The 22,537-nt window shown below is 41.8% G+C and overlaps 1 protein-coding gene across 1 annotated transcript in view; it reads right to left on the reverse strand.

The window, feature by feature from the left end:
- Positions 1-22,537, reverse strand: part of HAPLN1 (hyaluronan and proteoglycan link protein 1) — a 330,491-nt gene that overhangs the window by 42,319 nt on the left and 265,635 nt on the right. The window contains exon 4 of the mRNA XM_085632424.1: positions 19,531-19,833. Within this exon, the coding sequence (XP_085488550.1) occupies positions 19,531-19,833 (303 nt within the window). The remainder of the gene's footprint in view (positions 1-19,530; positions 19,834-22,537) is intronic.

Consider the following 22,537-nt stretch of genomic DNA (forward strand, 5'->3'; position numbering starts at 1 on the left):
TTGCCCCTGCGACTTACTCTATATTGGTCAGACACAACAAAAGGTGAAAGCTTGAATTCTGCAGCACCACAGCAGAATCCGGTGCAACGTGGCGGGTGCCCCCCTCGTTGAACACTGTACCTCTAAAAATCATAAACCGGATGATCTCAAATGGCTAGTTCTCGAGAAGGTTAAGCTGGGCCCCAGAGGCGGTAACCTATCAGCCATTCTCAATGTGAGAGAATCCAAATGGATGTCTATGATGGACACGGTGGTCAATGGGCTTAATGAACTTGATGGCAGTAACGCCCAATTAGCAGTCCTCCGCGTGTAATTAGTGTGAGCTATATCTGTTTTCGATATGTCTGTTTCTCTCCTCTCCCAAGGTTAAGAAGTTATTATCTCTTTCACTAATATGATGAGAATCTGTTATATCTCTTAATCTACATGCTCATAAATGACTACATATATTGCTCTTTACGCTATAATGTTTACATGTTTGCCGTGCTCAAGATCTGCTAAACTCATTGATTGTGTGGACATTTTGCATCAAATATAGATACATTATATCTGTTTCTCTTCCCAACAGATTTTTCCTCATGTAAAGTTTTGTTGTTCTCTAATTTGCACCAATGAGAAATGTTAAATCGTCTGGGTATACAATATATATACTAATTACAATGTTTCTGGTTGAGCTATCTTTGCCATCTCTGTGATTTGTTAGACTCACACGTTACATACTTCCGTGACTGCATAATTTTAAGACGTTGTTTACTCCGTGACTCTTCCAACTATAGTCTTTTCTCCATTACGGTTATCAACCGGCATCTAGCGCCAGCACGGTAACGGAGATCACGCGTTCACCGCGCGTCTCCCTATTTAATGATGTGCCCCGTCCGCGCACTCTCCATTAACTGATGCAGCAGACGCTGAGACGTAGGGTAAGCTATCTCCAACTTTCATGCTGGCATTGGGGTTCTGTACACTGTCTTAGACACCCTGCCCTGTTTATTTTGGTATGATATGTTCGCATGTAGTACATGACATGCTGTGTCGGCGCCCGACACTTTGTCCCAACTCAGTGCGTATTATACTATTTCTAGTATCAACCATGCTCCAATATTAATTCTATGGTCCTCACGATCCTACGGGATTCACTCACTAGACTGAGATGTTTTACCGTATACCTTCCTAGAATAGTGCAATCTCCAGCGCCCTTTGTGATTTTTCACCTGCAGGTCCTCCCCCTCCCAACCAACCGATTTGTCTTTTCCTCTGTTTAGATTCGTTCCCTGTTGGTGAACTAGCGGTGATTTATTTCCAGCAGTTCGACCATCCAGATTACCTGGCTTGATCTCCAGGCAATGTTTTTTCACGAAGTATAAGACACAACCCCCAAGAGTTGCGGTCTATGGTAAATTACTTTTCGCTTACTATGGGAGCGACCATTCATTGAACTAACTACTCTGGTTCAGTATTTTGATTCACCTAACTTTATTTTAGGTGTTCACCACTCTCTACGACCGTTCGTTACCGCCGAGGAGTTTTGAATCCCTCTCTCTTTGACGACCTTCGGACGTCTTAGAGGCCTGTCCTCCGACAGAAATGGTAACTTTTGTTGACACTTCAATATACTTTAGCTCCCCTGAATAAAGGATTGATGAGTTTAAACTCATTTATACTTTTGTTTCTTCAGGTGCCCACCCTCCCTTTGTGTTTATCCCAGTCCTGATGAAGACCCCACTTCGTAAGGTTGCATCCAACACCTACAACACTCAAGGGGTCGAAACGTCGACTCAACGTCTTTGGCCAATATCGTCAACAGTACATGATGCACTGTGATTGTTTCTATATGGCATTACTGAGAATTGTAGATATTGTGATTTTGATTGAATCTGTGTTCTAAATACGGCAGAGACTTATGTATGCCGTCCAATTTGAGTGCAATATAGTAATTTTACCACTGTGTTCACTTCCTTCCAAATTCCGCACTATTTCACTCACTCCCCCATCCTTTCCTTGGGCACTTGTTTTACTTCTTCAAATTGTTGCTTAAATTTGCTGATTCCATTTGAAACATCTTAACATGTTCGATGTGATTAAATGGCATTCGAACTCTTTGGAGTTGTTCGTCTAATTGTGTCCCTTTAATGTTTCACTGGTTAGAGGAGGCATACCCTGAAGCAGAGGTCAGACCCGGGACCAGGGTTCAATTCCCGACGCGGCAGGGTCTGAGCCCAAGTGTCCACGGACTCGATAATTCTCACTTCGGTGCCTACTCGAATCATGGGTTCACACTCTGCATCTCTGGGCAATAGCTTGCTTAATCTCCACTACGGCCCCCCCCGCGGCGGGATGCCTGGCTTTCACCTTGGGGATGCCCAGTACGGGTTATCTCACAGGGAAAAAGCCAGGACGGGTTCCCAATGCAAGCGCCGAGATGCCCAAGGGTAAGTCGAGCGCTATATAAGAACTCATACGTACATACATACATGTATCTGGACTCTGTTTCAGATGACGGCTCTGACTCAGATGTGTGACCTGGTGTACTGCTATACCTACCGGCAAGTGGTTGGAGACACACCGGTGGTAGCAGGTGAGCAGTGTGGCCTGGGTGCGCAGGGGTGGCACTCTCTCTCCCTCTCTTCCTCTCTGTCTCTCTCTCTCCCTCTCTCCCTCTCTTCCTCTCTCTCTCCCTCTCACCCTCTCTATCCCTCTCTCACTTTCTCTCCCTCTCTTCCTCTCTCTCCCTCTCTTCCTCTCTCCCTCTCTCCTTCGCTCTCTCTCTGTCCTTTGATGTGCGCAGGACACACCTTCTCATCATGCTTTTTGTCTTGCAGGCTGTGACCTACGGAGTGTCCCGAGGGGAGCCGCCATGTGTCTTCATTTCATTTCAGTGTTCATTTTAATAAAGTTTCATTTGTTGCTTCGAAAGCGAATGTGTGATGCTCATTTCTGTGACGACACATGCATTTCACCAGTTGTGATTGTGCGACATCAAGCAGATTATTTTGTACATGTTTTGGTGCAGGTGATGTGGCATGTCTTTGTTCGGGGGTGCCAGGGTGGGGTGGTCTGGGGAGTGGTGGCGGTGGGTGTTGTGGCCCTCTTGGGTGTCCGGGCCGCATGATGAGTGGCTCCATGGCATCTGTTGCACTTCCGATGTGGCCCTGGGCTTTTTCGGCGAGTAGCACACTACTCCGGAACCAAAAAAGAATTAGTGAAGAATTATTATAGAGCGATATTTAAATTAATTTCAGTGGTGGACATGTGAGTGTCTTATTTGGATTGAAAAAGGATAGTGGAGGGGTAGAAGAGTTAAGGGTTTGCATTTATTTAGCATTTGCTACCTCTGATGAGGTGTCAAAGTGCTTTCTGGAGGGTAGCTCGTTACTCCGGAACTGAAACACGATTAGTAGGGAATTAGTATAGGGAAATATAAAATGCATTTAAGCGATGGACATGTTAGCCTGTTAGTCAGATTGAAAAGGATAGTAGAGAGACAGAAGAGGAAAGGGTTTAGAAAGCATTTTTTTGTAGCAGTAGGACGAGGTTTGAGATGAGTAAAAGGGGAGGTGGAGGGGGTAGAGTCAGAGGGAAAGGGTTAGAAAGGATTGTTTGGGAGATCTAAATAATAAAAGAGGTATGAGATTATGCAAAGAGGAGTAGAGGAGGAAAGAAACTAGAAAGGGTTATTTTGTGGATCATACTAGTAGAATGGGCTTTGGGATGAGTCGTAGAGTGGATCTATAGGATATATTTAGAGAGGTATAGGTTGAGACATAGTGTAGTGCATTGGAGAGAGTAGTGGAATGAGGTTTTGGATGAGTCGGAGAGTGGAGGTAGAGGATAAATTGAGAGAGGTATAGGGTGAGATATAGGGTAGTGCATTGGTGATGCTGAATTAGAAGTAAAGTAATAAATATAAAGATAAAGTACATGGAAGGTATATATGTATAAGGAAGATAATATATGTAGATTTAAGTTGGATTTAATAAACTCAGACTTTTCAAGTTTTGCTGTACTTTAAGTTAATTTATTATTTTTATACATATATTTTTGTAATTCAATAGTGAAGAAATTATTATGTGTGAAATCACATTTAGAATAGCTACAGGAGGATTGTGGAAACACTTTTACTAGCTTACTACATTCAATTTAGAAGCAAAACACAAAATCTTGGTGCAGAATCATCAGAATTGTGTAATCACTTGTTGGAGCACAAATCACAATTAGATGCAAAATCCACTTAAGTGTAAATAAATCACTTTTAGGTGCAAAATCACTCTTGTTTAACCCTGGGCGGAGCTGACAGAGTTGGACTCCTCGGAATTTCACAGAGTTACTGGAAAACTCATTGAAATTCAGCAGAGATTCATGGCCTGGCGGAGTTACTTGCACCACTCATTGCCACCCCAGACCCTCCGCACCTCCATGCTCCCCCCTACCCCAGCCTGCCCCCACGTAGTAAGGCCTGACCTTACCTGTCCTGAGCCTCCTCCTTGGTGGGTGTGTATGGTGGCACCGACTGTCCACAGCAGTGCAGTATGCCTGCCAGTCTCCTAGCCACCAGTGCCACTGCCTTCCTTCCTGGTTCCTGCTCCTGGCTGAACTCTTCTACCGCTGCTCCAGCTCGTAGAATTCAATTAACAGCAAGAACAGTGTGTGCATGGCATATTGCGTGAAGGCATGCCTAACCCTATGAAATCCCACTAGAGGTCAGGCATGCCTTCATGCAATGTGCCATGTGCACTGCAGTTCTTGCGGTTAATTGAATTCTCAGAGCCGCAGAAGTGGAGTGTTGCTAGCAGCAGGAGTAGGATTCTGCAGGACACCATTTAGGAGTTGAGTCCTAGACTCCTCTGCACCGGTAAACTCCACTCCACTGCGAGTGCAGAGTTTTTGAAAACTTCGCATTCGAAACGGAGTGCGGAGTTATAAACCTCCACAAACACCGCTGGCTCAGCAGAGTTAACTGCCCACCTTTACTCTTGTTGCAACATCGGACGGAGTGAGGAAACACCTTTAGGTGCAAAACAAACATATTTAGGGCAAAATCACATTTAGGTGCAAACCCACCCTAGCTGCAATATCAATAGGAGCGTGGAAGCAGGTTTATGTGAGTAAACACATAGTAATAAATATTATATAAGGTGCGCCAAACACATTTATCCTTGGTGCAAAGACACATTAAGATGAAATAACAAGGAGATGTAACAAAATATACATATAACATGCCTATCATGTAAAATATGATTTGTCTCTGCCTTGGTATCATTTTGATGTAAATTGCAAAGCACCAAAAAGAAACATATCTGGTGACAAACAAAAGCTGCACCATGATTCATTCGCCCTGGGCTCGGATCACGAATTGATAATATTTCTATTTTTCAACACTCATTTATTCCCAGAAATGATACTTGAATGATGTGAGTGGACAGAGGAAAAGGATCAGGCAGCCTGGCTTTTATTTTCAGTAGAAACCCCTTGTTTGAAATACTTTAAGATTAGAGCTTTAACTCTATTCGTATATGGGTGATGGAGATGGACTAAATTTCCATTTACCAGTATAAAATGTTTAATTGCCCAATACTCCTGTGGGGTCATTTAATTTGCTAAACAAGGCAGGCATTTTTCACTTTAATTTATGAACATGACTTTGAACCTACCATCACCTGGACGAAGGCGCAAACTAACAGTCCTGCATAGGGAAGAATTCAACAGGCTGATGCTTTACCAATGATACGCCCCATTGAGGACAAAAAATGAGTTTGTTTCTAGTGACAGGGTACTATAAAATAATTATTTTTTTATTTTTATATATTACGTGTCATAGCAGGTTCCCCCATACTGAAGTGCTCCATAAAAAGTTAGCGCATACCATGTCAGGCGTCTTTAAGGGCTTTGAGAGGGTCAGAGTGCCTTTATTTTGCTATCTATGGGGCTCATTATGATGACGGGAGGACCGCCACCGCCGGGCTGGCAGTGAGGTCCGCCGGCCCTGTGGACCGCGATTCTCCCACCGCTATATTACAGTGGCGGTGGGATTCAGACCGTGACCACGGAGGAGGCAAATCCGTCCGCCACGGAACCACCACAGGCAATCGTTATGATTGCCCAGGGGAGCGGTCTGTATCCACAAAATGGTGGCGGTGCCTAGCAAGCACTGTCTGCTAAATTATGATGAGGTCTCCAGCCAGCCTTTCTGCAGCGGTGCAACCGCCGTTGAAAGGCAGGCGGAGTTTGGTTTTGGGGGCCTGTTGCAGGCCCCCCTTGTGTTGGGGGGAGGTGAGGGTGCACTGGGGGGGTACCCATGGTACCCCCAACATTTCACAGCTCCAAGTGGCAGGCCCAGTGTAGTGGCTGCTACGTAGTGCAGTGAAATGCACAACATGCTCTCAGCAGCCACTGCTGCAATGTTAAGGGTGTGGAACAGGACCGCCGCAGTGGTGGTCCCATCATAATAGGGTATGCGGGACCGCCACATGCATGGCAGACGGTCCCAGTTTCCACCACTACGGCAGACGGAACCAGTCCGTCCTCCATCGTAATGAGCCCGTATGTTAGGATTAAATAGAGGTTTGTTCAACCAAGCGATTGTGAGTAACGAATATAACATAATATCAGAAAAATGGAGATGGGAGAACTAAAGGAAAGGGGTCTAAAACAGGTGCATGATTTTAGAGACTTCACTGTAGGTCTTTTGAAATGTGAGAAGGTCCCCCACATGAGTCGTGTGATTGATGTAAAGGGAGAGGGGTGTAAGAGGAAGAGATAGGAAACCGGGAGAAGAGGCATTACATTACATTACTTACATTATATTACTTATTGCATCGTATTCTCAATGTTTGTCAATGTGTTTTGGATGAAAAAAGGAGAAATTAAAAATCTGTTGAACAATGAATAAGTTGCACAAACATTCCACCACATATTCTTCCTACCACAGCTTGGATCTAACATCCAAAAGAGAATCTTAAAGAACGATTTGCCTCATGAAGATGTTGGCATGGACAAAATGAGATGGCTAGTTTCAGTGTTATGCTCTTTGCCCAGATTTAGAGAAAATTTCCACAGGTAGCCCCCAGGTGTGTTTCGCAAGCTTGCTACGTGATCCAAAGAGACACAAAGCACTCCACTGCTGAAATAGTATGTGCAAAAGGATTTTTGCAACAAAATGTGATGCAAGTGCTGAACCACATTATAATGGATTTTTTCACACATATTATGAGTAATTTTTGTGAAAACGAAACATGCTACGCAGCATTATTGCTTGCTCACCTTTGCACTGAGACACAAATTGTATTTAACGTCAAGCAAAGACAGTACATTTAGCACAAGAATGTCCAACTACATCATCAGTACATTATGCTATGAAATATAATGCTGCACTATTTTCTGCTGCTTCAGCAGCAATATTTTCAGATTTTCATGCAAGGTTGCATTGCATGATTTTTAGTAAATGTAGGCATTAGTGTCTTAGGTGCTGATTACGAGTTTGGCGGTGCTGTGCCGGCTCTTCACCGACACAGCACCGCCAAAGCCGCACAAGGACCGCCCACCTTACTACGAGTTGAACTTGTGTAAAGCGGGTGGTCCTTTGCCTTTCCCATGGCAGTGCCTGGAAAACAGACACTGCAATGGGACTGGCAAAAATAAGTTCCAGTATGGCATGGACGGTGATGACCATGCCATGCTGAAATTTTGGGGGAATACAGACAGGGGAGCACATGTTTCCACCTCCCTGAATGTATCCACATGATGGAGGGGATGTTCCTGCATGGCCAGCCTATTTGTGGTGGGGCTCCCGCCACGAAATGGCTGTCGATGCAGGAACTCGTAATATGCTCAGTGGGACTGCGCCAGTCCTACTGAGCTTCTTACATTATGGCTTACCTCTGCCCCCACCAGACAATGGTGCAGCCGGCGGTCCTCCTCTGCAACGGCTTTTAAAGTCATAATGCAACAGAAGGACCACTGCCAGCGAGAGTACGACGGTCTTATGACCGAGCACTAATAATCAGGAACTTAATCTCACATTCTCCTTTTCATTCCGATAGTAAATATTTGCAAAAGGGACCTATATTTCTGAGAAACACATAACACTCATACATGCTCTGCTAGTGTAATTGAACTTTGCCTGCTCAGTTACTGCTCTGCTACACCAATTTCGCTGTACCATTATTCTCACAGAAGCAATCTTGTGGCACTTTCAACTTCCCAAAGCTGTACTAGAGCTAAACCAGAGACAATCTAGTCCAAAGGATGTCTTTTCATCTAGGGCCAGATGTATGAAGCATATTACCGGTCGCAAACAGCCCAGTGGACCATTTGCGTTGCAGTAAAATGCATTTTGCCATGTACAGAGGGCAAAATGAGACTTGGTAATTTGTCACTAAATCGCATTTTGCTTTTGCGATTCGGTCTCTTCCTAGTACCGAATTGCACTGATATAAATGAATGCCGGGAATGCAGCAGCAAAACATTCGTAGTTACCACTAACCTCAAGTTAATGGTAACCCTTTCGCAAACGGAAAGGAGTCCCCAAGGGCCCCTTCTACTTTGTGAATGTGTGTGCCAACATTTTTTAAGAATGGGCAGTGGTCCCACGTACCACTGCCTACTCTTAAGAAATGAAAAGGTAGCTTTTATTTTTATTTTTGAAATGCATTCCATTTTTCTTTAAGGAAAATGTGCTTCATTACAGAAAAAATATTGCTTTATTTAAAAAGCAATCGCAGATGATTGTCTGATGGAACTACGCATGTGTTTACCACACTTGCGTTTATACGATGCATGCCGGTTCCACACGGTCTCAAACACTCAAGCCTTTACCATGCATATGACTTTACCACGCATGCCTTTACAATGAATTATGCATTGTTAAGGCATATATGGTAAAGACATATCTGTGGTGAGACTTGACAGGCAAGTCTTAACTCTCGACCCCTGCCCCCACCCTGAGTCCTAAAACTACCTCCTCTCCACACGAAAACCAACCCCCTCCCCCTAGGCCCTAAAAACGCCCATGCCCCCGGTCCTAAAAAATACCCCGCCTCCCCTAAGCCCTACAAACTACCCCGACCGCCCGAGCCCTAAAAAGTACCCGCCCTCCTCTAAGCCCTAAAAACTACCCCAACTCCCCATAAGTCCCAAAAAATGTCCTGCCCCCAAGCCCTAAAAATGATGATCCCAGCAGGACACCATCCCAGTGATTGAAGCCATTCACAACGCGTCCTAAATTGTGACCTGCCTCTTGAATATTGATGAGACAGGTCCATTTGCGTTCTCCTCTAGGGGATAAAACCCTCTGATGTACAGAGGCTGGATTATTTTGGTGGAAGTTGAAAGTTCCATTTTAAAACTGAGAAAACTGAGTTATGTCAATGTTACCCATCAGAACATATTTTTAAGAAATGCATATTACATATAAATCTATATACTATTATTATTCTTCATTTATTAAGTATTCTGCTGCGCTTTTTTTCATTTGTGATTAAAACAAATGCTTTAGAGGACACTATTTTCCATTATAATTCCGATTTCCAATTGCCTTTAATTTCTATGTCGAGAAACCCAGAAAGGTCATCCATGCGCTGGAAAATTAAATCCATTTTATTTACAAAGTCATTTTTGTAAGTTGATGCAGCGCATTTGGCCTTTACCGGCTTACATCGGCACTGATTTATAATCAGTAATAATGTTATGAACGAGTTTTTAACTAATTAAGTTCTGCAGATCTAGCCTGAAGGAAAATAACACCGATAGAAATGTATGTATAGAAAACATTTGCAACACAAAACCTCATTAGATGAAGCATAGCCACAAGTGCCAATTTGGACGTTTTGCTACAAGGTTATGAATAAATATTGATTCACTTTAAATTATTCCAAACATATTGTGAATGATAAATGTAATATGTGTAAAGATCTTTGCTGAAGAGCTTTAATGCAAAAATAAACCACAATAGTTACATTCAGGAAACTTCAGCGCCCCTTCTCTACCGCTCCCTGTCCTTCACCTGGTGATATTTCAGTTTGCTTCTAATTCTTTACCTTTATTCGCCTAATATTAATACAAAGATGCTAATGACCATGGGACAGTGTCAGAGGTGGTGTTGGTTGGAAGAAGAACCTTCATTTTAATAGTTTTCGGCTTTATGATTAGTATCATCTGATGCAAGACAAAGTGGTGGTGTTCAGACACCTTGAGACAATCTTGAGTTCTTTGTTGGCTTTTTTGCTCTTTTTGCCGTATATTCGAATTTAAACTCACTTACAAATACATTTATTGAATACTAATTTTCTAACATGTTCAGTAAGAAATATGGCACTGGAAGGTTATGAGTTCTGGGCTCATTTACACAATGTAAATCATCATTATCAGCACAACTCAGCTTCTTTGTCGCTTTTTAATCATCTGAAGACAAACACTGTGTATGGGTACCAGTGCCGTGTTGAAAGCATTTTTAGAGGCTATCATCTGAGAAGCAGCATCTCGATAAGAGGAGAAGTAATCCATTAGCCTTTTCTACTGGAAGAAATTATTTGTGAGCTGAGCTATACTCTAGAAATCTGTAAGTTTCGCTCGGTGGCCAGTTAGTAGAAATGACTTCTTGTTCTTTCCGAGCATGTATAGTTAAACTTTTGTGTCACTGAGGACTGTTTTAATATACATAGGAGATATTTACGTTTCAGTCAAAGGTTAGGTCTAGTTTCTTTATATTTTTACAAAAGGTGAGATGTCTCAAGGGCTGGAGTCCCAAAACAAGAAATGTCTTGTTTGCCTCCAATCAGAATCATAATCTCCATTTTAGCATCATTCAGAGATATATTTCCTTTATTTTGTAGTCTGCAGGAGTCAGACAATTTAAAGCAGTGGACTAGCTTGGTATTGTATTTTCCATGCAGGATTTCCTGGTCTACCATGTGACAGGCATCCATGATCCTAGTGGTCCATTTCTGGATAAACTTCAGTTTTGCAGCTTCTGTCCCATTATGCTATAAAATGCCAACATTTGAAGCCAAAATCTACCAACATGACTTTGTGCCCATCACCGGGTTTACGTGTTAAAGAGTTACCATGCCGCCCTTGGGAAAACCTGAGCACATTGTCGTTTTGCCAATGATATACCCGCTTGTGCCTAACCATATCATTTAAAAAGTAGTGACAAGCCACTATAAAAATGTATATGTTTATATAGTGCTTCCTGTCACAAATGTTCCCAGGCACTAGTGTTTTAACTGTCAGTTATCATCTTGTATAACAGTGTTTGCATCTGCATAAGAGGAATAAAAGGCTGAGTGAGTTCTGCAGGTTCCAACACAACTCTCAAAGCAAATGCATACCTTACTGGGCTCGCTAATAACATATTTGGAAAATATATTTGATATAACTAATGTTTGAGCTATAACTAGCTCCTACAGTTTACACTCCTCTGTTTATGTATTTTGAAGCAAGGGGGGGGGGGGGTCACTGATTGCCCTATATTGTTACTAGTGGTGCACCCGCCTCCAAAATGCACATTCTTTATAATTTAAGAATATAAAAAAAGATGGAAATGTAGGAAGCGCCAGTACAATGTGGCCATTCAAAAGGAAGATTCAACTTCATAGTGATATTTATCTGGACTTAGAGGACATCTGCCGAGTTGGTGAGACAGATTTCCAGCAGTCTCTATCTTTTCCCTTAAGTGTAGATAAGGAATTAACTGAGAAGTGGACAATGAACATTTAATGGGGAAGTTTTATGCAATACAGATGTGCAGTGTTAACATCTGGAGTTGTTTTACCAGAGGATTCTGTGATTACAAGAAAAGAAAATATAACTCCTAATGGAAAGGGGGCATGTTTACACCAGACAAATGTTTGAACTCGTTTAGCAGCCACAGCACCAGAACATTGTTTGGACGTTTCAAAATATTGATAGAATTTATCAAGTTCAGAAAAAATCAAGTCTGTGAATCAGCACCAAGCAAAATAAAAACTTAATAGAAGTGAGTACACGTTGAAAACGTGTATGTGTCCTCTGAATTCTCTAACTTTCATAATGAAAGGGAAATAAATTCTAGTGAGTATGAGTTAATTCGCATCTGATAGTCATCCATCGGATAGGCACATTTACAAAGCGCGTGAAAATGGACCTGACATGTTTAAATAGCATGAATTATGAGAGCAAATTATTTTGTGTTGATGAAATGTGACTTTACGTTCGTAAATCTATATACTCCTACCTCAGTACCTCAGAATGTAGCAAGATTATTGTGATGCAATCTGATATCAGTTGCCCTTCCAGGGTGTATAACTTGGTCAGTTTGTGCACAGAAGTTGAGGATTCACAAATGTTTTTGAGGCCCACGGCAATCCTGAAACTTTTCACGATTTGCACATGTGAATATGATTGTAGGGTGAGAATGGGATGCGAACATCCCTAAACTAGGTGGTGATGCACTAGAAGGGGTATTCCCATAGTGCAAATATTTTCCTCGAAAAAACAAGACAAAATATAACAAATTGGCAGATGTTACACTGGCATTACATGGCGTTTTGAGACGGTGGACAATGAAGTATCCCATTACAATTCCTGTTTTACGACTTTTTACAATTTCTTAAAACAATTCTCAAATCCTATCCAAAAACATCTTGATATCCCAAACTTTAACACCATACAATTTTCTGACATCACTCAAATTGTAACATATTTTTGGGTTCATGTATTTGGACCATCATTTCTACAACAAGCATGCATCACACTTCTATACGTATTCATATAGCAGTAAAGTGGCAAAGTCCTAGCATTTATATTCCTGCTTTATGATATCCCTTCATATCATCCTAACTATAACTCACCCGACCGCAATCCTCTGCTGATGACGTCAGATATTACATCACTGTATTTAGACACTTATTTACCCATGTCTTCTTCCATTAATCTTTAGCTATATTACAAATATTTATTTGCCCTCGCAGGTGAGTAATTCCCAATGCATTATCAGCACAAAGACTTCCATTCCCATAATGCATTGGGAATTACTCACCTGCGAGGGCGAGGCCCACTGGAGGGTTCAATTAAGGAAAGAAATGCAGAAAGGATGGAAGGTGTGCTGCGTGCTTCCGTGGCTGACAGATGGTGTTTCCCTTGAAACGCGTCGGGATGTAAATCATTGAAAAGCCGGAGCCGGTCTCATTAATAAACTGGTTTTGAGAGCCTGTTTCTCGTGGAGTGGCGTCTTTAAGCTTGAGGGCAACTTGGTTCGATTTTCTAACACGGCAGCCCCGCCGTGAAGGATTGCACCGCCATTAAAGGAATATGGGTCTGCAAGGTGGAAATTGTGCCTAACCTGTTTGCAGCACGAGAAATTATATATTGGGGACCAGCCTGACTTTTTGAGGCCCACTGGAGGGCTTAAACATAATAATCAAGAACACTTTGAAATAATGAACTGCCAGCAAAACGGACCCCACCGATGGGGGAGAATTGGACCCCACCGATGGGGGAGAATTGGTTCAGCACAAAGACTTCAATTCCCATAATGCATTGGGAATTACTCACCTGCGAGGGCGAGGCCCACTGGAGGGTTCAATTAAGGAAAGAAATGCAAAAAGGATGGAAGGTGTGCTGTGCGCTTCCGTGGCTGACAGATGGTGTTTCCCTTTGAAGAAGAAGCGGGAGCTTTGAAACGCGCCGGGATGTAAATCATTGAAAAGCCGGAGCCGCTCTCATTAATAAATTGGTTTTGAGAGCCTGTTTCTCATGGAGTGGCGTCCTTAAGCTTGAGGGCAACTTGGTTCGATTTTCTAACACTGCAGCCTCGCCGTGACGGATTGCACCGCCATTAAAGGAATATGGGTCTGCAAGGTGGGAATTGTGCCTAACCTGTTTGCAGCACGAGAAAGTTTATATTGGGGATGAGCCTGACTTTTTGAGGCCCACTGGAGGGCTTAAACATAAGAATCAAGAACACTTTGAAATAATGAACTGCCAGCAAAACGGACCCCACCGATGGGGGAGAATTGGTTCAGCACAAAGACTTCCATTCCCATAATGCATTGGGAATTACTCACCTGCGAGGGCGAGGCCCACTGGAGGGTTCAATTAAGGAAAGAAATGCAAAAAGGATGGAAGGTGTGCTGCGCGCTTCCGTTGCTGACAGATGGTGTTTCCCTTTGAAGAAGAAGCGGGAGCTTTGAAAAGCGTCGGGATGTAAATCATTGAAAAGCCGGAGCCGGTCTCATTAATAAAATGGTTTTGAGAGCCTGTTTCTCGTGGACTGGCGTCCTTAACCTTGAGGGCAACTTGGTTCGATTTTCTAACATGTCTGCCCTGCTGTGAAGGATTGCACCACCATTAAAGGAATATGGGTCTGCAAGGTGGGAATTGTGCCTAACCTGTTTGCAGCACGAGAAATTTTATTTTGAGGACCAGCCTGACTTTTTGAGGCCCACTGGAGGGCTTAAACATAATAATCAAGAACACTTTGAAGTAATGAACTGCCAGCAAAACGGACCCCACCGATGGGGGAGAATTGGTTCAGCATAAAGTCTTCAATTCCCATAATGCATTGGGAATTACTCACCTGCGAGGGCGAGGCCCACTGGAGGGTTCAATTAAGAAAATAAATGCAAAAAGGATGGAAGGTGTGCTGCGCGCTTCTGTGGCTAACAGATGGTGTTTCCCTTTGAAGAAGAAGCGGGAGCTTTGAAACGCGTCGGGATGTAAATCATTGAAAAGCCGGAGCCGGTCTCATTAATAAATTGGTTTTGAGAGCCTGTTTCTCGTGGAGTGGCGTCCTTAAGCTTAAGGGCAACTTGGTTCGATATATATATATATATATATATATATTAAAATCAGGCTTTATATGATGCTATGTCCTGTCGTTTAACATTGACGCATTAAAATTGTTTCCTACACCTGATTATACTTTTTAAAAATTAGACTATTTCTCTTGTAAAACGTTCGATGTCTAAAATCTGTAGTGCGATAAAAGCTGGGCGGCATTGCCTCAGACCCCATAATTTTAAGATGGGAATGATCCATCTCCTTCTGTTTGCAATGTAGAATTTACAGAATATTGCTACGTGCAAAGTGGTTTGCTGAGAGACCTCGTCACACGGGCAAGGCCACAGAATTTTAGGGAAAGCTTACCAGACGATGGAAGGTGTTAAGTCTGAAACGAGTCAGAACTAATCTATCATACCCGTTTGGCATATGGGTTAAATAAGGCTGAATGCCGTGGGTACTTAACAGCATTTGGTTTTGAAATACCATTGGTCGTGAGGATTCTCCAGCAAATCTGATTGCCTCCAGATGAGCCATACAAGACTTTTTAAAGGCTTTTCTGGAAATATTACCCATAGACAAGGGGTCGTCAAAATAGCCCGCATGTCCCATATTATTCGTGAAATCTTTAATATATTTCAACCAGCATATTTCAAATTCATGATCCAGTTTGAGGATGTCTCTTAAGATTTCACGGTTAAGTTGTATATATATAAGATCTCTGGGATTAGTGGCAGACCCCATACATCAGCATACACAGATGGACGCTCTACATCTCAGCAGATGCAGTGATCTTGTCTCAGACTTCTTGTTCCATGTGTGTGTGTTTGGCTCATGTGCTCACCTATATGACAAGACATGTGTGCATAAACAAGAGCTGCATGTCTGTGTTCTGTCTAGGTGCTAGTGGCTGACCAGAAAGAACAACAAGGGACATTCTTGTTTGCCCTTGTATATGATTTTCAGACCAAATACCAGGAAAAGAACAGAACACAAAAACATATATAGGTTCTGTATAAAAGTACAATGTGGCACAAAAGCCAGCATGTTTATGGTAGTAGTAACATGTGCAAAAGAAAACGAGGCATGGTTAGGCAAAAATAGGGAAAACTACACTGGGTCATGCAGGAAACACACAACATTGGAAAGTATTAAAACTATTTATTTGTCTAATTCAGTACAACCTATGGAATGTATTTTTGAAAACCAAATCCCCTTATCCTTTCAGGCTAAGCAATAGAACACTCTGAACATGATGTTAGATTTTTAGCACTTGTCACTCTAAAACATGGCAAATCCCTCTACCCTCCTTCACTTGGGAACACATCCCTGCCAAGACTTGACCTCAAACTTTGTCCTTCTAGGTCTCCTGAGCTTAAGACTAGCAGATATGTATAGGCTTTCTGTGGCTTTAGGCTTACAAAAGGCCATAAACTGAGTGCAGTGCTTTTCACAATTTTGGAAAGCAGCTGCAAGCAAAATGCTAGTTAATTGTGCCAGCCTTTTAGTTACAGATATCAAACCTGGACTGCACGGAAACACATCAGAACCATACAGCAATACTTCCTTGGGTTTCTATTGTTTGGTGACAAACCTCATTCACCTTGATTGTCTGGCTGGAAGACTGCAATGAACATGATGTTTCGGTTTGCCGTAAAAATATTGTGGGGTAAAAGTAGTAACAATTTTTGGAAACAAAAAAAGGAAGTATCAAAAATGTTGTCTACTGAAAATATAGAATAAAGAAAATTTATGGCTGCAAAGAACTCAGAAAATGCTGTCCTTTCTGTTCAAATTGCTTTGTGTGGCACATGAAGCCCTTCATGGAACTGGCCCTGAATACTTACAGAATAATATTTGATGGATCTCTCCTAATAGATGTTTGCATTCAGCTTCATCTATGACTATGGTAGTGTCTAGGATTCATAAAGCTTCTTGGGGCGGTATATACTTTATACATGCCACGGCTACACTGTGGAATTAACTGCCACTGAATCTCTGGTCTCAGCTGAACCTTATTAGTTTTAGAAAACAGCTAAAAACCTGGATCTTCTCCTCCCCATACAAATATTTTCCTTCCTTTTCTGTCTTTTGCTTTGGTGACTCTTGCAGTTCTGTTGCTAGTGCCAAGATGCCCTTTGGGCAATCGTTGCGCTTTATAAACTTAATCTAATCTACTCTAACCTTATAGGGCAATGCTAAGTGTACTGAGAACCGGGTCAAGGACCATCCTTCTGCTAAAGTAGAAAAGTGCATTTGCAGTTACGTTTTTAGGATTCAAGGAATGGTAGTTTTAAGGGGTAGTATAGGGTTTGTAGGGTTCAGAGATTTAGACTTATGGGAAAGCTAGGGGTTTTAGAGTTTTTTATTACAATTGTTATATATCATGAACTTAGCCGAACAGCATTATGGCACTTTAAATGAGCACCAGATAACATTACACAATGTCAGTTTTTTCTATTCACAGGGAGATTAATCGATTTGTCTAGAATCAGTGGATCTTGAGTATATGAATGTGGTTCCCCAGTTTCATGGATGGCAGCTCTGGCCATAAGGGTAGCATTCAGGGGTTATTGGGTTTTTTAGGATTCTGGGAAGGTTACCATTGAGGTGTGGTTTGGGATTTTTTTGGTTTGGAAATGGGAAGCATGAAAGAAAAGAAAGGTTTTTATGGTTACTAGAAGTGTAGTGTGAAGTGTAGTAAAGAATTTGTAGGGTTCGCAGAATAGTGGAGTTAAGATGTGGTAAGGAGTTACTGGGGCTCAGAGGAGGGTAGTGTTAAGGGGCAGCACAAGATTTGTAAAGTACAGGGAAGGGTGTGTAAAGAAGTAGTAAGGGGTTGGAGGTTAGGGGTGGTAGTGTTGTGGGCTAGTTAGGAGCTTATAGGGATGAGAAGCATTAATTGTAACTGAAGAATTTGTATGGTACAGTTAGATAAATTAAACAGTGCATCTAATAAAAACAACTTTTAAAATTCAACATTTTTGGAAACATTGGGTGGTGGGAAGTTTGCTGTTTCCCACACATTCTATACGTTTACATCACAGAAATGTGTGAAAATCTTTTTCATAACCAAAGTTTGACCTGTGCAGATAGTTCTGGAGAAAATAAAACGGAGGCATCTTTGCAAGCGACTCCACCCAGTACACCTTCAGGTGTCTAGAGTTCTTAAGTGTTTGTGGTTGCAATAGTTTCCTAGGTGCTCGATGACTCCAGGCCAAAACAAGTGTTTGCATGCCCCAATGTGGAGCCAGATCCATGTTCCTTGCACTGGCAGAAATCTGTTTGTGTCTGTGCCCCAGTAAAGAGTTGGGCACAATTTAAATTTTTCTGAGGATAAGAAAAACCCCAGACTGCATTGGTGCTCTTCACTAAGGATTCAGACTTGTAAATATTTGCGAACCAGTAAACATCTGGGCTCATTTTAGGTTTTTACTGAGGCTATGAAAAAAACCAAATAGCTTCTAGGCTCCTTGCTGGCATGCAGTCAAAACTGTATAGACTCCAGTAAGGACTCAGACATTGTTTAAATGATTTCTTAGGTTAAAGAAAATCCAAACAGTGCATGTCTCCTTGCAGTGGCACAGAGACACAGCGTCATTGTCTCCCAATTCTTCTTTTGGGAGAAGGCGTATGGGGAGACAAAGGTGTGGTCTGAAACTGAATCAAGAAGGAAGTCGAAATCAGTTTGAGAGCGGCTAGGAACAATCCTAGCCCAGCCCCTTCTAACCCCAATCTACTGGTCTGTTTCTTCTCTTTTGGGGGATGAAATGGACATAAAAAAATCTCCAAATGTCATGGAGTTTAGAAAAAAAGTGTTTCTACAATGGAAGAAATTATTTTGCAGTGCATAACTCAAGCACAACACTAAGGGGTCCATTACGATGGCGGGCGGACTTTGTCCGCCCACCACCATAATGGTACATGGGACCAACCGCCAGAGGTGCGGCGGTCCCGCCATGGCAATTAGGATGCCACCACCGCAGTGGCGGTGGCATCCAGCATATATTGCATTGCGGCATGCGGTGCTGTAAGCAGCACCCACCACAATGCAATATATGCATGTTGTGCATTGGTATGCACAACATGACAGGCACCGCGAGGTGCCTGCCACCTTGTCCATGCCAATGTTGGGGGTTACCATACATACCCCCCAAGTGCAGCCCCCAACCCCCTGGGGGCTCGCTACGGGCCCCCGAAGCAAAAACCGCATGCCTTGGAAAGGCATTGAAAATGCCATATGCTAATATGGATGGCGGTGCCTGCAAAGCACCGCCACCATATTATGGGCCTTTTCCGCCCGGTAGGCAATCAGGACGATTGCCTACTGGCAGAAAAGCGGTAGACGGTCTTTCTGTCTGCCGCGGTACCCCCCGCCATGCTAATGTGGTGGGGGGTAAAAGGCCGTCCAGTGGGGTGTGTTGGCGATCCGCCTGCCATGCTAATAGGCCCCTAAATATTCAACTATACATTTCTGCCTACCTTACTCATGCAGATATTTCACCATTGGAAAACCTGCATGTGTAAATGTCGACAAGGAGTACTCCGGGAAATCTGTGAAGTTTGGTTTCATGAGTGACAAGTAGCTGTTTATTAACCCCAAACATGTTGAATGTCTGCTCTCTAGAAATAGATTACTGACATTGTTATTGCAAGGCTTTGCTTATGCAGCTTCAAATAATCAAATTTGACTTATGTGCATTACTTTTTGCTCACACTGAACACTTAATTTCTTTAAACATATAATGCAACAAATTATATTCAAATCATCATTACCTTTAAAGTTTGATGTAAAACAGAAAACATCATATCTGCTTTTATCTTTGTCCCGATAACCATAATTCCTGACACCAGGGACGGTGTTTCTACCACCACATGGTTCTCGTGGATTGGTGATGGGATACTGCACAGATCCATCGCTGAGCCAGCCCGCATTGCACCAGTCTAATCCCGACCTCCAGGCATCATAAAGTTGATCAAATGAGGCAATGATAGAGTCTTGATCATGACAAGCCTGTTGAGCCTCGTGGAAGTTCAGGTTGTATCGTCCGAGTCGAGGAAAGTAAGGGTAAACAACACCTGGAATAATATGAAAATCATAAAAATTATATATAATTATGCACAGCAGTAAACACAAGAGGGCAGAGATAATAAAATAAAAGGCAAATTACATTTACAAATACCTTGCCATACTTTACTCAGAGGTTATTGCTGGTCATGCTGTTTTGTAATGCAAAGTATATCTCTACTGTATGATGATGTGTACATTTATATTTTTGTACTATAAGCCTCCTTACCCTACTAATCTGCATGGGCCATCTCGATTGAGCACCAGACTTACACACATGACTGCATAGAGCTAAACATAAAGCATGCTTGTTATTGGAAAGAGGGGGTTGTTAAAGACAGTGACTTAGTTCTCACTCTATCACAATTAGGATGGATGAACCATTTAGTTCAGCTATTTAAATGTCCATCAAACAGTGTACTAATAGAGATTGAATTCACCATTGATTACAGGCTAATGAATTGTATCTCAAAGGACAAAATGGTTAAAATAATAATGAAATTAAAGAATAGTAGGGTCGCTGGACTGAGGAAGGTTCCAAGTACAGTTGTTAAAAGAAACCCTTCGTGTGTGGCAAAGCTTTTTTATATATAGTTTCAAATCATAATGCATACTGGTTCACTACCTTCCTCTTGAACAAGCTTCCATATAAATCCGATCTTCAAGAAAGGTGGCAGACAAGAGCCACGCACACATTTGTGTTTTCATCTTGTGGTTGTTACTTTATTAGCCTCTAGATCTAGTTTGATTGTAAAGTGCTCTGATATCCCTTGGGATCTTGTTCGCGCTATATAAAACTTTATAAATATAAATATCATTTAATCTCCCTTTTTTATACTTTTGGTAAGATCTTGCTCTATCATTTCATCAAGAGGGAGGGACAACTAATAATTGGCTTATTCCTTGGGAGCAAATTGGGTTTAGAAACAGAGTGGACACTTTGGACCATATTATTTACTATGGTACCTAGTTAATGAAAACAGTGGAGGGTAACCTATACACTAATTTTGTCGACTTACATGATGCATTTGATTCCATTCATAGAGATCTGTTGTGGTGAAAATTGAAGGCAATGGGGATTCTGAGGAGTTGTTGTTTAAGATTCTCAGCTTTACAGCTCCACCTGGAATCAAGTACCTTTAGATATTCCCTGCTCACTGATACCTACATTTCCAGTTGAAAATGGATTTAAGCAAATGTATGTTTTAGCCCTTCTGCCTTTCTCCTTATTTTCGAGTGATCTGCCCAAGGCACATTTAAATCCTAGAAGCTGCATTTAGAAGGTAGGCTCACAATTTATAAGCCATTCTTTTTTACTCTGATGGCCTTGTGATCCTGGACAGAAACAAGATGGGATTTCAAAGTCAATTGGATCTATTGAACAAATATGTTAGTGTCAACTGACTGATAATCAACACATGCAGAGCCCAGACTTGGATACTTGGGAAAAGTAGGACTTGGTCCTGTCCTTAAGCAGTCACCCATTGGCTATAATTAAATAATGCAAATACCCTGAATAGGAAGATCATAAGGAAGCCATGGACAGTAATGCCTTAATGTCAATGGGAGGCCAGATCCTTTTCAATACTCTGTACAATGGGTTATCGGTAGGGCTGTTGATATTGCCATATAGGGCTAAGATAAGTCGTAGTGCTTTCTAGGGCCCCTTGTAACTACCTTGGATTCAACTGGTAAATATGATAGACTGGGAGAAACTCTATTAAAGAGAGCAGTTCGACTACCCTGGTGCACTGCAACATTTGCACGTGAGATGGATGTGTTTCTTCAGTCATTCAGTGGTAGTGCTAATGTGCAAGCACTACATTTTTTAAACATTGGTACAAGAAGGTATAGCATCTGTTGAAAGTGCTTGATAAGGGAACTGCAGGATAGTGATCATGCATGAGATGAAAAATATGGCCTTCAGTTACTGATTTTTGCTTTGAATTGTGACATTTGCTGCTAGTTAGATTTAACTTTTCTGGATCAGGGGACAGACACGATCCTCCCTAAAGAAAACACATTATTGAAATCGGCTCTATTGGGCTTGAATTATGTGAGTGGGAAATAATTGCTAATTATGGGTAAAATGTAAAACATGTGGGTGTTAGCTCTTATTAATTACTTGTCATGAACTCCAAATATATGCATGCATTACTCAGACTGAGGCTTTTGTCTTCCAATCTTAACCTTTTACAAAGCACAGAATAATCAGAATATAAATATGTGCAGATGCAAGGGTAACATTGTAAAAGATACAATTGTATCTAATGTCCCATTTCATATTCTTTCATATTGTCCTAAACATTTTGCAATGCAAAGAAGTTTTTATGCCTGTTGTTTCATGATAAAAGTATTTGTATAATTGAAGCTGCAAATACTTTTGTTTCATTTTAGCTCCAGTAGCTTTAGCAGTAACATTTGTTTTTTAGAGGATGTATATAGGAAACATTCTCTGTGTTAACATACTTTCTTTTGTATTGTAATGTCTAGTAAACTCGATAGTTAATAATGGCTGAGAAATCTCTAAATAAAGGTATAAATAATTTACACTTCTGAATCAGAGCAGCGCCTAATTTCCCATATATATGGTAACCTTAAAGGAACCTTAAAAATAATGTTCTTTTTTCTGAACCCTGATTTCAAAGTTCACAAAAACCCTGGGCATTTCTACCTACGTCAGTGCTCAAATGTTCTGGATTGAATGGATATCCC

This window comes from Triturus cristatus, chromosome 2_1, assembly GCF_964204655.1.
Source record: "Triturus cristatus chromosome 2_1, aTriCri1.1, whole genome shotgun sequence".
In the NCBI taxonomy this organism is placed as follows: Eukaryota; Metazoa; Chordata; class Amphibia; order Caudata; family Salamandridae; genus Triturus; species Triturus cristatus.